Source organism: Aspergillus ambiguus (assembly GCF_047715705.1).
Source record: "Aspergillus ambiguus strain CBS 117.58 unplaced genomic scaffold BDV59scaffold_14, whole genome shotgun sequence".
Taxonomy (NCBI): domain Eukaryota; kingdom Fungi; phylum Ascomycota; class Eurotiomycetes; order Eurotiales; family Aspergillaceae; genus Aspergillus; species Aspergillus ambiguus.
This window is the reverse complement of record NW_027395527.1, coordinates 206,462-222,140: the sequence shown is the minus strand read 5'-3', so window position 1 is coordinate 222,140 and position 15,679 is coordinate 206,462. Positions and strand designations below refer to the sequence as shown.

General features: G+C 53.2%; 8 protein-coding genes across 8 annotated transcripts; 4 read left to right on the top strand and 4 right to left on the bottom strand.

Moving 5' to 3' along the window:
* Positions 1 to 617: 617 nt before the first annotated feature.
* On the top strand, positions 618 to 1,729 carry BDV59DRAFT_26568 (DUF4452 domain-containing protein). The gene is made up of 3 exons (XM_073696088.1): positions 618 to 647; positions 788 to 1,071; positions 1,141 to 1,729. Exons 2-3 carry the CDS (start codon positions 796 to 798, stop codon positions 1,453 to 1,455), a joined length of 591 nt encoding a protein of 196 aa, XP_073548284.1. The 5' UTR covers positions 618 to 647; positions 788 to 795; the 3' UTR covers positions 1,456 to 1,729.
* BDV59DRAFT_26554 (uncharacterized protein) lies at positions 1,661 to 2,538 on the top strand. Its single transcript, XM_073696087.1, has 2 exons — positions 1,661 to 1,706; positions 1,788 to 2,538. Exon 2 carries the CDS (start codon positions 1,947 to 1,949, stop codon positions 2,424 to 2,426), a length of 480 nt encoding a protein of 159 aa, XP_073548283.1. The 5' UTR covers positions 1,661 to 1,706; positions 1,788 to 1,946; the 3' UTR covers positions 2,427 to 2,538.
* A 326-nt stretch (positions 2,539 to 2,864) lies between these two features.
* Positions 2,865 to 3,512, top strand: BDV59DRAFT_177533 (uncharacterized protein). The gene is made up of 4 exons (XM_073689628.1): positions 2,865 to 2,908; positions 2,958 to 3,095; positions 3,154 to 3,266; positions 3,344 to 3,512. Exons 2-4 carry the CDS (start codon positions 2,975 to 2,977, stop codon positions 3,440 to 3,442), a joined length of 333 nt encoding a protein of 110 aa, XP_073548282.1. The 5' UTR covers positions 2,865 to 2,908; positions 2,958 to 2,974; the 3' UTR covers positions 3,443 to 3,512.
* Positions 3,487 to 4,637, bottom strand: BDV59DRAFT_177530 (syntaxin family protein). The gene has a single exon (XM_073689627.1). It carries the CDS (start codon positions 4,449 to 4,451, stop codon positions 3,633 to 3,635), a length of 819 nt encoding a protein of 272 aa, XP_073548281.1. The 5' UTR covers positions 4,452 to 4,637; the 3' UTR covers positions 3,487 to 3,632.
* A 107-nt stretch (positions 4,638 to 4,744) lies between these two features.
* Positions 4,745 to 6,752, top strand: BDV59DRAFT_177529 (putative TRAF-like signal transducer). Its single transcript, XM_073689626.1, has one exon. It carries the CDS (start codon positions 5,030 to 5,032, stop codon positions 6,383 to 6,385), a length of 1,356 nt encoding a protein of 451 aa, XP_073548280.1. The 5' UTR covers positions 4,745 to 5,029; the 3' UTR covers positions 6,386 to 6,752.
* A 622-nt stretch (positions 6,753 to 7,374) lies between these two features.
* BDV59DRAFT_201704 (uncharacterized protein) lies at positions 7,375 to 7,821 on the bottom strand (the record flags this gene model as incomplete). Its single annotated transcript, XM_073693869.1, has 1 exon — positions 7,375 to 7,821. The coding sequence occupies one exon, from the start codon at positions 7,819 to 7,821 to the stop codon at positions 7,375 to 7,377; it is 447 nt and encodes a 148-aa protein (XP_073548279.1).
* A 2,662-nt stretch (positions 7,822 to 10,483) lies between these two features.
* Positions 10,484 to 11,780, bottom strand: BDV59DRAFT_177528 (sterol desaturase family protein). Its single transcript, XM_073689625.1, has one exon. It carries the CDS (start codon positions 11,592 to 11,594, stop codon positions 10,557 to 10,559), a length of 1,038 nt encoding a protein of 345 aa, XP_073548278.1. The 5' UTR covers positions 11,595 to 11,780; the 3' UTR covers positions 10,484 to 10,556.
* A 480-nt stretch (positions 11,781 to 12,260) lies between these two features.
* BDV59DRAFT_201702 (ankyrin repeat-containing domain protein) lies at positions 12,261 to 15,143 on the bottom strand (the record flags this gene model as incomplete). Its single annotated transcript, XM_073693868.1, has 1 exon — positions 12,261 to 15,143. One exon carries the CDS (start codon positions 15,141 to 15,143, stop codon positions 12,261 to 12,263), a length of 2,883 nt encoding a protein of 960 aa, XP_073548277.1.
* Between the last annotated feature and the right edge of the window lie 536 nt (positions 15,144 to 15,679).

Sequence of the window (15,679 nt, the reverse complement as noted above, 5' to 3'; positions counted from 1 at the left end):
CCAGGCTGACAGTTGAGCCGGTCATCACCCAATAAGCCACTGACGACGGAGGCCCAATAGGGTGTCAGGGAGGTGGAGCTATTGTGTCTCGAAACGGCCTAGTGGGAAGTTTCGACGTCACTGGGATCCATGAGGACGGGCTCTGATTGGGAGAAGTTCTCCAGTGGCTGTCAGTTGCGTCGCTCATTGGCTAAAGGTCCCCTCGGCTTGCCACCGAGCCTGGCCAGTGAGGACGCCCAGACGCAGGAGTGATACATGGAGGTGACCATACGCCGCATAACAGGTAAAATACCGGTAATAGCAGCACCGGTAATTCGACGGTAACCCGTAACGGCCCTTGCTGGGGCTGAGCGAGTGGACCACAACACTCACCTTCCTCCTCTCGCTCTCGCCTCCGTCCAGTCCGGGTCCTTTTTCTTCCTCTCGTCTTCCTCCATCTTGTCCCGCCTTCGATTCTTTCCCCCCCTCCCCATTTCCCACCACCCACCACACACACATCCACCCAACCCAACTCGCAATATTCCTTCCACCTTTCTTTGCCTTCGCTTTTCCTCTTCCTTTCTTCTGTTGACTCTTCCATCTTCCACCTTTAATATCGTCTTCTTCGGTTCGCATATTCTCCTGCGTGACTAGCTCGTTCTCATTCCGTCTCTCCGACCCCTTGTCTCCTCATAACAATCTCCTTGTATTTCCATCTGGGATTCCAGCGTGCTGGTCCTTGTTTGTCTCCACTCGGACGATTTATAACCTTCTATTCTCCCTCCCTCTCTCGGTTCGTATCGACCAGGCGTCATTATGTCGACATTCTTCTACGGTCAGCAACAGCACCAGCAACACCCTCATCACGCCGCTACCGCCCACATGCCCAACAACCACCACGGCGGTCGTTCTCGGCGGGGTCCCAAGATGGCCGCTCAGAACGCTCAGCGTCAGTTTCGAGGTGTCAAGAGCATGAGAGAGCTCGCCGAAGCTCCCGCCGTGACCGCTTTCCGGGCCAGATTCGAGGCCGGACGCTCCTTTGACCTCGACGATGACCTGGAGTTCTGCCCCGGCCTGTTGACGGAGGATGATGTACGTTCCCCCTATATCCATCCGCTAGAACGTCTCCGCCATCAGGAACATCTGGTTGACGCCCTCCAGCTTCACTCCATCCACTCCGCCTCCTCCGACCGGTCCTCTCTGTCCAGTGGCTCTCCCGATACCTCGCCTCTTCAGCATCAAATCCAGCCGGTCCAGCAGGTCACTCCCTCCATCTCCCTCTCGCCCGCTTCCGCCAACTCCTACGTTCACTCGGGCGTCACGGGTAACATGGGTCACGTGAACTTCCAGCAGCCCGCGGCGGTCCGCACCCGCAAGGTCATCCCCATCGTCAACCCCAACACCGGCATGACTCTGACCAGCCCGCCCACGTCCATCTCTCCGGCCTCGATGCAGAATGCCCAGCGTCGATGGTGAGGTCCCACCCCCCTGTGGGCAAGTCGCCAACTCACTGGCAAGGGGCATCACGCCCATGACCCATTCCGTCTCATTCGCCTGGCTTCTGCATCATCGGGTTCCCTAACCGCGGGTTATTAATTTTCGTTGACTTTCTTCGCACTGTTTCGACACGGCCATCGCATCTATAACGACACCAAACCGAAATTCCTCCACTTCTTTTCTTTTCTCGAATGTGTGAAAGGGTCCCGGGGACCCTTGGTGATCCCTCTGTATATACACCCTTCTCCTTCCTCTCGATGACGACTCTCCGCACCATTTGGCTAGACTGATGCTTTCGACTTTGCTGCGAGCGACGGCGCCTTGCGATTCGATTTCTTGCATTATTCGACATTCTACACGATACCTTGCTTCTTATTCTTCGGTTAGGGAAAATACGTATTTCTGGCCTCGGCGGTTGGGGCCCGCGATGATGTATAGAAAGTGCAGCGGATTTGCCATGTGGGCGATTTATGTACGGTCCGGAGTTTGCTTCTTGGTGTGCTTTGGCGACTTTGCACGTTCCTCAGCGGTTTGCCAGATATCCACGGTCTGTTTGGGTTTTTTTGTTTCTGTTTGGGTGGGTCGGTTTTGGTTCATGTTCCGGGATTCTAGAAAGGTGGAAACGATATACTACGTCTGCATTGTTGGGATTTGTTGCTTGCTCGGGATGTTCTTTTTCTTGCCTTTTTCTTTTGCTCTTTCTGACCTATACTTCGCATGTGTCCCTTTTTAAAAAACTTTTGTCTTCCTTTTCATTCATGTATATGGGTTGTGATGGGTTGATATCCTATGAGCTGACCATGAAATCCATGGGCTGGATGCGGAGTTTGTGGAGGGTCTCTCGTGCCCGACGAGGTTTAGACCGTTTTGCTGGAAATTGTTGCGTCGTTGGTCGACTGCATTGGATTCTTGATTCTTATGCTTCCGCGTTGATTCGGTCAGATATTTGATGCTTCTCCCGGAGAGTGATGCAGTGTATGATTTGCTTCATTTCGTCTTGAGCATTCCATTCCATCTTTCGTCTATCTCTTTTTGTCTATATTGACTATGTGGAGAAATCCGTACATGGTTGTGAATTAGGTAGTAACTTCTCCATCTTGCCTATATTGTGCCGATGTACATCTACGCCGTACATAGGTATGATGCTGGTAGGGCGTCCGGAGATCGCCTGCCTCTAGAGCTGTAGAGTAGTTGTATGGTTAATCCACTCTGTTACACTAATTCTTGGATTGTCCAGTCTTCCCAGGAAACCAGAAACCCGAAACCAAACCCACTTGCTCGAAATGGAGTGGCCACTGCCGTGATGCGATATGCATGACGTCACCGGTGACCAGTCCCATAGAATCCAATCCAGACTTATATATCCAGAATCCCTTACTTGCCCGTCAATCCATCACATCCCATCGCCATCTCCGCCCATTGTACCCAACCTGTGAGTCTATCTCGCATGATGCAAGTACGCGACTAACCACCGATGGCAGGAAACCGTTGCACGACCATGTCTCTCCTCCATGCCTTCCGCCCTCGTCTCGTGCAGGCGGCGAAACCACTGCCCTACACAGCCATCTCCTCCTTCCACACCTCGTCATTCCGTCCCGGCCTCAAAGAGAGCGATCACAGTGCGTGTTGTCCCCTTCCCCGCGCTGGATGCATGATCCGGGCTGACCGGCGGTTCAGACCGCGACGACCTGCATAACGTCTACGAGGCCGAGAAACAGGACCAGCTGAAGCATACCAAGGAGGGAAAGGCCAAGTGGAAGCAGGAGCTCGCCAGTAACAGTGAGGCGTCGGTATGTTACTGTCTTGGCCCCTTTCCAGCCAGCCGCAGATTATATATAATGAGCACGGACGGGCTAACGGCATGCAGGTCAAAGCGGATCGCGGCGAGGTCGACAGCGATAGTAAGGACTTCAACGAGATGCAGAAGAAGACGAAGCATCTGCCGAACCAGGGGAAGGCTGCGTAAAATGTCACGATACCGGCTGTACTTAATCTACGAAAGAGAACAAGAGACGTTGAAAATATCCTTCCTCATATAGTCCTCTAACGCCATCACCCATGACACGAGCTCACCAACTGGTGTATGTAACCGTAGCTGTATAGATCCCAGACGCCGATAAAAAAAAAAGAATCCCACCAGATAACCCCCAAATCATTCATTTCAGCAGCACAATCAAAATCACCAGCGTGATAATCAGCCCGATGATCGTCATCATGCTCCAGTTCTCACTGGCCTTCCTCCGGAACTTGTCTAAGCGCCGTCGGGCGCCGTCTAGTCGCGTCTGATGCCGTTCTACGTGTCCGTCTAGATCATCTAGCAGCGCCACATGGCCGTCCAGCTCATCGCCAATCTGGATACTGAGCTGGTGCTGGCGGCCGATCGACTCGCCCAGCCGGTCCAGCTGCTCGTCCTGGTCGCGGAGCACGCGGTCGTGGTGGTCGTAGACCTGCTGGTTGGACATGTCGGAGGTGTCGACGCCCTGCGGCGACGGTGAGTCGCGGTACGGCTGGAACAGGTTGCGACGGGCCGCATCCTCATCATCGTCCGCAGAGCCGGCAGCCGCGGCGGCGGCGTCCATGAACCGGACGGACTTGGATGATGGATGTTGCGGAACGGGCTGTTTGAGGTCGGGCGAGACGGCGGGCTGGATGTTCGGAAACTCGGGCGAGGCCGACGCCCCGTCGTCGCGATTGGCGCCGTCCTGTCGGTGGAACTGCGCGCAGAGGTCGGCGTACTGTGATTGCAGGTGGCCCAACTGGTCCTGCAGGTCCGCGGCGGAGTCGTCGTTTGTCGCGGCCAGACGGGCGTGGTCCGCTTCGACCTTGGCGATCCCGTCGCGGAGGGATTCGAGCGAGCGTGAGATCTCCCCATCTTGGCTGTTGGGTTCGAGGTTCAGCGAGATGGCCCGTTGGCGCTCCAGGAGGGAGAGCTTGATGTGGTCTGCGAGGAGAAAGAGTTGTGATGGATTGGTCATGGTGGTTGGTTTCTTTTGTCTGGAGAACCGGCGGGCGGATGCGGTCGGAGGGAGAGGAGGTCGTAGTGTTGTTAGCGCTGACTTGATGACAATGCAGAGGGCCTGCAAGCGGCCGAAGTGTTTCGGAGGGTGTCGTTTGAGACCGGACGGGGAGAGGTCGGTAGAGGGATGAGTGTTGGGATGTAGTTGGAAGATGTAAGATGGGGAGGGAGTCGGTCCGCCTCTCGGCCGGCGGCGACTGATCAGCCGCTTCCGCTCCCCGCAATCAGTTGGTTCCCCTCATACAACCATCTTCTTCCTCTTCCTTTCTCTCTCTCTCATCTCTCTCTCCCTCTCCCTCTTCCCCTCCCTCTGCATCTCACTTCAGCCACCGTGTAACCCTCATGGGTTCCTCTCGCCGCTATTGTTTCATCCTCTTACCCCTTTGGCAATCTGACCGTCGATCCATCCTCGATCATCCTTCCCCTTTCTGCGCCCACCCATGGGCGTCCGACTGAGTTTCACAACGGAGTTTCAGCCATATAAATACATCCTTCGCGAAGAACCCACACGGGAGTCCTTCCCGGAGACGTTTGATCATGACTCTCGAAGAGCTACTCGCCATGGAGGCCAACCTGGACCGAGATGAGATCGTCGACCTGCGCTCCCTGGACTACGTCTCCAGCTACGACGACCACCTGATGTGTCCCATCTGCCACTGTCCTTTCATCCGACCCGTCCGCTTGCAGTGCGATCATGTTTTCTGTCAGAAATGTCTCAACTCCGCCATCACCAGCTTTGCCGCCGGCCGAGACGATTTCACATGTCCCACTTGCCGAACCCCCACCAGAGACGTCTATCTCAACGTGCCCCGGCTCCTCATCAACATGTGCGATGATATCCGCGTCAAGTGTCCATTCTGGGCCGAGGGGTGCACCGAGATCGTGCCCCGCGGCCATGTCCAGTCGCACGTCGACAAATACTGCGCCTACCGCCTCATGGACTGTCCGAATATTCTCTGCGACCAGAAGACCCGGAAGAAGGACCTCAGCCCAGACAACCGCTGCATGCACGAGCTGCACACCTGCACGCGCTGCGAGGAAGAAGTCATGGAGCAAGACTACGAGGAACACGTCCACGAGCTCTGTCCCAGTCTGAAGACCACCTGTCCGGACTGCAACACGACCGTGTTCCGCAAGGCCCTGCGCGAACACATCGAGACGTGCCCCGAGGCTATCCACACCTGTGCCGCGTCCAAATACGGCTGTCCTGTCAAGGTCAAGCGGGCCGACCTAGCCACGCACGAGCAAAGCTGTCCGCTCATCACCATGGGGCCGTACTTCGAGGCGCAGAACGCCCGTCTCGACTCGCTCGAGCTGACGATTCGTCATCTCCAACAGCGCAACGAGATCTTCGAGGACGGTCTCTCCAACATCCGCTCAACTCTGGTCGAGTCGACGCGCGCCATGTCCGCTGCCACCTCCAGTCGACCCGCTGAGCCCGGCCCGCCGCCGCCGCCGTCGTCCTCGTCATCGGCAAATCTCCCCACCGCCGGCGATGACCCATCGCAGGACACCGCCCCCGTCTTCTCCACCCCGGCGACGACGTATCTTCTGTCGCTGCACGAGTCGCTCCGCGAGGAGGTCGGCCAGCTGTCACACGCCATCACGGATCTCGACGCCCGCGCCAGCATGGCCATCATGAACGAGTGTCTCCGCATCAAGGAGGACATGGCGCACACCAACGCGGCTGTCGGCAGTATCCGCATGCAGGTGCAGTGGCTGATGAACCCGCGGTTGCACCAGCCGCAGCAGCGTGCGGGCGTGCGCGCCAACAACGCGGGGAGTAGCACGGACTCGCCCGCGGCTGGCCCGAGCAATGCGGCGGGACCGTCGCCGGGGCTTCTGCGGCCGCGACGACTGAGCGATAGTGGGCGCGAGGGGACGAAACTATGACACTAATGATGGGACGATACCGGTTGGGTTTGTATATAGCGGAGTTGGGTGAACATTAGATAATCATCAGTATTTGTATTGTCTACTTCAGGATTGCAAGAGAGCTTGCAGGATGATTCAAGCAAGCAATCCACTTACGTAGCTAGAGATTCCAGACCAGCGTGAATTCCCTTTGACGAATACAAGAAAAACTATAACAAAAATCATCCACAGTTGCGACTTGGTGGCCTCAGGCATCAGGAACCGTGTATGAACATACACCAGCTAGCGGCTGCAATTCAAGGATACCTATGATATTGCTGGATCTTGAACCCGAAGGCTTTCACAATACATGGACAGCCCTATTTCGTTCCTTAGAAGCAGTCACAAACTCATTGTCGTCCCATATGCTCTGCACGTCACAATGTAGCAAGATACCGACCAAGACCTGGTTCATACCGGGAGCAAATCAACCAAACATTGAAAAGGCTCTTCAGCGAAAGTTTAATATGATACTGAGATGACCAATCTCAAGTTGACGTATAGCTCTGGGAATAGACATGGTATAGTTGTATAGGATTCAATTGACTATCGCTAACGAGCATGAAAGGAACAGTGATAAACCCATCTCCAAAGCAAACCAAATTTCTGGCGGCCATCCCAAAGAACGAAAGTAGCAAGTCGGTAGCAAACTGATGCCTAGTGGTGATACGCTTTTCCTCAACCTCGAATTCCTGAAACGCCTGCATAAACTCCTCAGCAGCGTCAAGATGATACTCTCCCACAAATTTAAAAGACCAACTTCCCCCTAAAGAAGCTACTTTTCCATCCTACATACCCTGAAACATCTGACCCAATTCTTGCTCCATGTATACCCGTTAGTCTTGGACAAATACCTGGTCTGATTGACTCGGCTTCCGTGTTGGCCAATCAACAAAACAGCACCGGCTAACAACCATCTCCAGAGACGATGATCGGCTGCTTATAGGACAGGAACTGTTGCTGCTGAGCTAAGTAGTAGTATCATCTGTGGCAGTGGAATTGGTCCGGGAAGTATCCGCTAAGCTGGGAACACTGCTGGACGAGGGCGCGTTGCTTGCGGCAACGGGATTGGCGCCACTCACCCCGATAGGATCGTTAAAGGGATTTGGGTTTGCGATATCCATATGGACATTGGTGGTGGCCCCAGTGGTGCTCTCAGTAGTATTGGTTGTGGCGTTGGCCACAGTGTTGGCTCCGGTAGTACCCCCGGTAGAACCGGTAGTCCCAGTAGTTGGCCCGGCGTTGCCCCCATTGCTGTCCCCGCTGCTGTCCCCACTGCTGCTCCAATCGTAGCTCCCATCGTAGCCCGAATCGTTGCTCCCATTACTGCCCCCGGTGTCAATGGTTCCGCTGTTGTCGCTTTGGGCCTCCGTACAGCAGAACAGAGAGCTGCATAAATCCAACAGACGACACATCGTGGCAAATGAATAAGTCAATGCAGGAGTTGATTGGATGATGATTTAAGATGTGAATGAAGCGTATGGATGCGAGTTTCAAACGAGTGTGATGATTGAAGATGAATTACGGAGTTGGAAGCACCAAAAGGAGCAGATGTTAAAAGATGAAGAATTGCAATAGAGGAAAGTACATTCGTCGACTACCTACCTATATTGCAGGTACCTTCTAGATAGGAAAGGACTGACTGCCAGCTGACTCTCTCGATCTAGTGATAATATTAGCATGTATCTAACCTGGAATCTTTGTCACCTCGCTCAGCCAACAGGCAAAACAGCGTCGACGGCGCAGAGGAAGGCTGTTATCAAGAAAACATGTAGGTATCATTGACCTCCAGTCTCTCGTCAATCAGGATAGCTCACGTAACTCTCCCATATATTCTTACCAAAGTTCATTGGACAACAATGACTGCTCTCTCAAGGCTCAGACTCTGTCGGTACCAACAGTAATAGTGGCCGACTTCCTCCAGCCCATATATTCTTTATCCAAAATCTAGTAATCTGAACCATACCCTGCCATCTCCCCGACTCGACTTGACCTCTCTACACCCGACAAGACATAATGGATACTGACGGTGATACAGATATTGGGAAAGCCGGTGTCAAATCGTCTCTAACATCCGGCGAAGGACGGGCAAGTACTCACCGCCGAAACCCTCCCACCTCAGTTGCGTCTGAAAGTATTACCTAAGTTTGCTTCGAGATCATCGGTCCCAAGGATCTTGATCAAATAATCAGTGCGCTGTAGTCTGTCGTCGATAAAGCCAGAAAGATCGATGCTACTAATCAGTTTGTTGAAGTGACAGACACCCACCGGAGCACCCTCAATCTCTTCCAGGTGCCGTTCAATTTTGGAAAGCCCTCGTCCTAGACTGCGCTCTCTTTTCTGCTCAATGATTGACCAGTCACTTGAACGAGGACATTCCCATACAATACTACAATAGGGCTACGATTGCGGGTACTATTTTGCAGCACTCGATTCGCTAGTGCAGCAGATTTGAAGCAAGGTGATAACGCATGCGGCATAAACAAGAAACTCGAATGTGTAAGCAAGCAAGAGTAGCACACGGGTTACATCTTCATGCAATGCCAATCACAAGTATCAGACAATAGAATCAAGTCTCCGAGTCTATAACGCAGTATAAAGACGAAGTGGCTGAGAGTATACGTTCCCAACTATCTCAGCGCATCCATGTCCGACATTTCCACTTTCAGCACACACACACACACACACAAACATTGCCAAATGGACTGTTCTCCGCATTCTTTCTTTCAGGCTCAAGGTTAGGAATAAGCAAAATACCTTATTGGTCCAACCTAGGACTAGGCTAACTATCAGGGGTATGATTCTGATGTTTGAATTTGCGGTGGTGATCTACCATTTGCTTTTTTCAGTCGTTATTGCAATAGTTTTTTTACCAATGACTTCGCAAATGCGATTGTGGCCATGATACGAATATTTACTACTGTCTTAAAATTAAGTAACAAGAGGCATAAACTATACAAGCTATTATTACAGCCGTGATCTAGCTGAGCTTCTGCGAATACTCTGGCTTCCAAGGTCCGGGGCCCGCATGTTTGCCCCCAAGGGACTATAGATGGGTATTTCGAATGTAACTGTACGGCAGCAGAACCCACGGGAATCAAGTGCTTGTCTTGGGGTTCAGATCGACGGTTCATGTTTGCAGGGCTAGTGTCCAACAGGTTATATGTAAGTGGCTTTCCTCATTCACCAACCAGCGCCCAGAAACCCAGGATTTCCCTGGGCCGCTCCTCAGGTACGACCTCTATATGCGGGGAAAGTGGCTTGTTTCTGCGGGCTGTGATACCTATAAACACCTCTTTATGGCTCTTGTGTAACAGAATATGGTATCTAGGATTGTACGAAATATGGTGTTGATGTCGAGAGGTGTATGGAGACCTGCCTGTCTTCGTATAGTACATCTAGAACGAAAGGTATAAAAGGGGATGAATCCCCCGGATGTATCGTGGTTCTCACTGATATTACCTCCCAGTCTTCTTCTACTTCTACCTACTAATCAGTATTCCACGTCGATACCATTCTATCAACATGCGGATTTCAGTGATCCTGTTGCCCATCCTCGCAGGAGTCGGAATGGCGAGCGTCGCGAAACGAGAGACCAGCTCCGAGCAGACCAACCAAGCCGTTGACCACGCTAGTCGGATCAGCAAAGCTGTTGTGGACTTGGTGAAGGATGTAGCACCCGAGCAAGCTAATGCTCAATGCTGCCCTCACACTCCATGCTTTATTGGATGCTTCGTCGATGGAGTATGGGAAGTGAGTTACTACCGACTAGTGGCTAATGCCTATTGTGAACCACATGCTAATATATCTGGTGACATCTAGTACTGTTGTTAAAGCCAAAACAATTGGGGGGTGGGGATATTTACGATAGCTTTAGTCGTTGTATGGAGTTCTCTACTACCTGGGTGGAGTTTAAGCTCGGCCGACTAAAGCGGGTTCCTGTCTTTACAAGTGTGCATGCATTTGAGGAGTTAGCGCGCATCACATAATCTATATGCCAGTGGACGGTGGGAGGTTTTCTGAGTTGGCCATCCCTCCGTCCCGGTTCTGATGCCAAATTTCATCATAAATTCATATCCATACTCTATCTACCATCCCTATATACATCTAGTCTATCATCTATATACTGCGTACGGCGGACAGACACCCCCTACCACAACGGCATCGGCACGACATTTCCATAATCGACATTTTCCTCGACGGCCTCGACGCGGTCCGTACACGTCCCAAACACGCGATCCCACAGCCTCGTCTGCTTCCCGTAATTATGGCTCTTGCGCCAGCCCTTCCGGTGATGCAGATCATGGTCTTCAATGACAATCTCCGCGTTAAACATGGTCAGCAGCCAGCTCAGCGTCGACGGGACGGACGTCTGCACGCGCAGCCCGCTGTGGCCAAACACCTCGGCGAAGACGACATACTGCTGGCAGACCCACCACTCGTAGAAGCCGAGCGGGAGGCCGATGGCGCGCAGGGTGAAGAAGGTCAGCACGGGGACGCCGACCATGTCGCCGAACTCCTGCTCGTGGTCGGCGTAGGCGGCGAGCAGCGGGTTGGGGTGCTTGGTGAGGTGGTGGGTGCGGTGGAAGCGCCACAGCCAGGGGACGTCGTGCATGAGGCGGTGGTACCAGTAGAACCAGAAGTCGAGGATGACGCCGTACAGGCCGATCTGGAGGGGCAGCCAGGCCCAGTCGAGGTCGGCGGGGCGCTGGGCGGGCTGGTAGCACAGCCAGACGGCGAGGGCGAGGCGGGCGCCGGTGGTCTTGTAGAGGGACAGGACGACCTTGGCGACGCCGACGTCCGGGACGCCGTCGCGCGGGTGCTGGCCGTCGAGGAAGCCGTAGATGTGGCCGAGGCGGCGGAGGACGTGCACCTGGTAGATGACGTTGGCGTTGATGGCGAAGAGGTACAGGTTGAAGGCGGCGAAGGCGGAGAGGTTGTGGCCGGTGAGGTGGGCGTAGGCCTGATGCAGGGCGAGCGGGATGGCGGCGTAGAAGAGCACCCAGCGCTGCAGCGACCACTGCGGCATGTAGGGCAGCTTGGAGGATTTGTCGAAGACGGGCACTTCCTGGTCGAGCGCCACCGGGTGCGCGCCGAGGAGCTCAATCGCCCAGTGGAAGACTGTCCAGGTGTCCTGGCTGGCGGTGCGCCAGGTGGACTTCATCGAGTCCTTGGGGTTGGGGGCCATGTTGGGTAGACACGATGGGGTGGACGGGGACGAAGATGCGGAGGCATCAGAGCGTTGGGATGTTTATATAGGAGGGCCATGATCGGTTCGGGGTCAGGGCAGACCCATGTGAAGAGGTGGTCCTCCGTATAGAGGAGTTCGCAAGGCATGCTTAGATAGGAATCGATCAGATGCAGATCCTCGCAGAGATCGCCTGATTCAAGCAAGCCCGGCGAAATCCTGGGGGTGGATTCCCCGCCAAGTGGGAGCTGGGCCCACGTGAACCCCGCATAGCCGAGGAAATCATGAGGAAGGAGTTGAGCAGAGTCGCATCAGTCTGTTGTAACTGTCGATCATGGAGGTGATGTAGATTGATAAGAGGTCTTAGAGTGGGCTTTGCACAATTGGCTTGTTCTCCAAATCTCCGGTGCTATGTCAAGTGCTAGTGTAACACTCGTAGTAATGATTCCGTTCCGGGCCCGTGATGAAACGAAGCATGGGACCCAGGCGGGATAGCCTTCGTTTGTAACATGCTGTCATTTAAACGGTGATGAAATGATGTTCATGGTGTAAATATGTCATTGCACAGTCAGCGCTTTTAAAGCAATCACTGTCCGATGCGTAGAGTAGACGTTAGGATTCGTTCAACCAGCGCTGCGCGACCACATGGGAAGCCGTTGCGGCAAGTCACACCTTCTCCTCTGCACGATCGCGTCGTGAGGTCCGTCTCCTCCGACGGAACAGCCAGTCGCGACTGTGACGAAAGAAACCCCCAATCTCATCGACCGACAGCGCAACCAGAATAAGAGGGACCGAAATAACAAACCCGATGCCAAACGTATACTTGGCAACAAATGGAATGGTCAAGTCCGAGAACTCTCGCATATCGATGGCGAAGAAGGACGTGAGGAACGATAGCGGTAGGAAGACAACGGTCACGATGGTGAAGACCATGATGATTTTGCCCTGCCGGGCGGTGCCCTCTGCTTGGTCTCGGGCAAATCGGGCCTCGAAGGCATTGGCTTGCTTCTGTTTGAGGTCGAGCAAGTGCACCATGGAGTGGTAGACGCGCTCGGCTTGTTGGTCCATGCGATTGATGTGTTGGAGTCGTAGGTCAACCATGATCTGGCGGTCTCGAAGGCGTTCGCACGCTGTTCCCTGTGAATTGATGGGGATGATGGAGTTTATTGATTGCTGGAAGCGGGATAGGACGTGCGTTTGGTGCTCTAGCAGGCTGCGGATTATGTTCAATTCGTCTCGAATGTCCTTTACTTCGGCGAGAAGATCGGTTTCCTCGCCGATGTCTAGCATTTGATCGACAAAACGGGGAGAGCTCTCGGAATAATGGTGATTGTCCTCGTCACTATACGGGTCTCCTGGCGCAGCGCCACGGTGAAAAGTGGAGTGAAGCTGAGAGAAGAGACCCTTCGGGCGGTGGCGGCTTTTCAGCCAGTCCGACGCCTGCTTGGACGCCTGGTAGAAATCTGTAAAGAATGTGACTTCGCGGTCATTGGCTATGTTGATTGAATACTCGAACATATCGAAAAACCGATACTCGTCATCGTCTCCATGTTGGTTGTCGAAAACCCCAAGACATCGTTCGATAATGATTGTCGCCAGATCGTACCGAGACGTAATCGGGCTTCGCAATTTTGAAGAGATATCCTCGATAATCCTGTCTAAAACGTTGAAAGGATCGTTACTAGGCTGATTCCACCGTTGAGGAAAGCAGGTAATGATGAGATCTTCCCCAAGAATCCACATCCATAGCCGATCGACCATGAAGAGCTTGGGGCTAGCGTATAGAATTCTTTTCCGTCCAGGGCCTCTAGTTTGGTATCGGTAGACAACCTGGTCCTTATCACGTCTCTCGGTGTTGCTGTGTGGGTAGAAATATTGATCTAATGTTTGGCGTAGATGCAGCGTTAATGACGCACTTGGGACATGGGCGTCGACCAGTAGATCATCACGAGTGCGCATAGCACATAGGCTTTTTGGGGGGTATAATATCTGGTTGGAGCGCTGTATTGCTTCTTGCATTTTCTGCACCCCCTCCGCAGTCTCAAAATGTAGGTATGGAATAAAAAGCCCAGCACTGACATCTGTTCCGGTTTCCTGACCCACGGCTGAATTTTCTTGCTGTACCTTTTGAGATGTGTTGCCCAAGGGCATCATGAACTGGGAGTGGCCTTGCTGATGATAACTCAAGGAATTTTCAAGACTACCAAAAGCCTGAACATCCTGAGCGCCCTTTTCTATAAACACTTTCGTGATGAGAGCCTCAACCCACATGATATTGTTTGCAGGAAGGTGAATCCAACGAAAACCGTTTTCTCCACAATCCGGTGCGGCAACCATGGCATGTTTGCGAGGATTCTCTTGATCCCGTCGATATATAAGGTCGAATATAGACCTTCGCAATACACGCCTTACGTTGTGGAAGTTCCCAAAATCAACGATGGTGGCATCAAACTCCGTACAAGCAGCCTTGTAACTTTCGCCCAGGGTGTCGACCTGGTTGAACGGAGCAAGCAAATGGAGAATATCTTTATGCTTGAAGAGGGCTGCGTAGAGAAAGGGGCTTTTGCCCGATTTATCACGCAGTCGGCGCTTCAAGTCCAGCCGCTCCAGGAGGCACGCGACCACTTCAATATGGCCATGCTGTACCGCAAGATGCAACGGCGCGACTCCGTTCAGGAGCTGGCGATTGATATGTGCCCCGCTGCGCAGCAATAGCCGAACAATCATCTCATTGCCCTTCTGGCATGCACAATGAAGAGGAGTCCAACCACCGTCACTGAAATCATTGACAGAAGCAGAATGCGTCAACAACAGCTTCACAGTTCTATAGTGACCGTGGTCCACAGCTATATGGAGTGCTGTGCGACCACGAAGGTCTGTCGCGTTAATATCCGCACAGCGCATACCGGGGCTGGTAAGGAGCAGCTCCGCGACGCCATCGTTCCCCATTGCACAAGCCCAGTGTAGCGGCGTACGACCGAGCTCATCCTGCTCATTGGGGTTGCAATCGTTCTTTAACAGCAGCTGCACAGTATCTAGGCCACTCCGCCCCTGATACTCTTTATTAGCCGCAACACTATGCAACGCATTACGCTTTCTGAGATCTCTAGCATGGATATTGGCTCCTCGTTGGATCAATAACTGTAAGATTTGCACACTGCTTTTCCATGCGGCGGTCATCAGTGGCGTGCAGCCATTCTTATCCACGATTTCAAGTGAGGCACCATGGTCAAGAAGGAGGTGGATGATTTGATGGTTCTCTCGATGGATGGCGCGCAGTAAGGCCTGGGGCCTCTTGTTGGACGATGGGAGGTCAGGGTTGGCGCCAACCTGAAGGAGGCGTCTTGTGGTTGCGACGCAGCCGCGCTCAACACTGCGCAGAAGCCCAATCAGGAGAAATCTAGGGCCGAACTGACCATTACGACGCGCGTGCTCGAGGACCCTCACCAGGGCCTCAACATCATTAGATGCGACGGCCCGGAGGAGGGCGGGCTCCAGTCGGGCATCAGGATCGCTAGTGTCGGTGCCGCTGTTGCTGTTTCCTCTCATGGTGGATTGGAAAAATCGTCGGGCAGAGGCCGAGATCAAAGCTGAACGGAGAACACATCGGATGGGGGAGAGGGAGAGGGAGAGGAGGATGCAAAAAGCAAGTATGCGCCGAGGAGCTCATGGTGGATGTACGTGTCTGCGGCTGAAGATGATCACCTGAACCACCATGACAGATTTATAAAGCAGATCTGGCTGCATAATTATATCCTACATCAATATTAGAGAGAACTGACATCCAGCGATCTAATATCTCAACCGCTACATTATATATACCCTGTAGAATTTAAGAGGGACATACTTGAGAGCATTGATGTGGACCCACCGTATCGTCGCTATCGGAGATGGACTTTTGCGGGGCGCAACATCGCTTTTCCTCCTCGACTGATTGTCCGAAGGTTTGGTATGTGTATGTGGAAGAAGTTTGTATAGTTCAGATTTGATATCGATCGGTTACACCGCATGTCACGTGCAACTTCCACCACACACGACACACAATACCGTCCGAAGAAAACTTCGTCATAAATCAAAAGTAATAA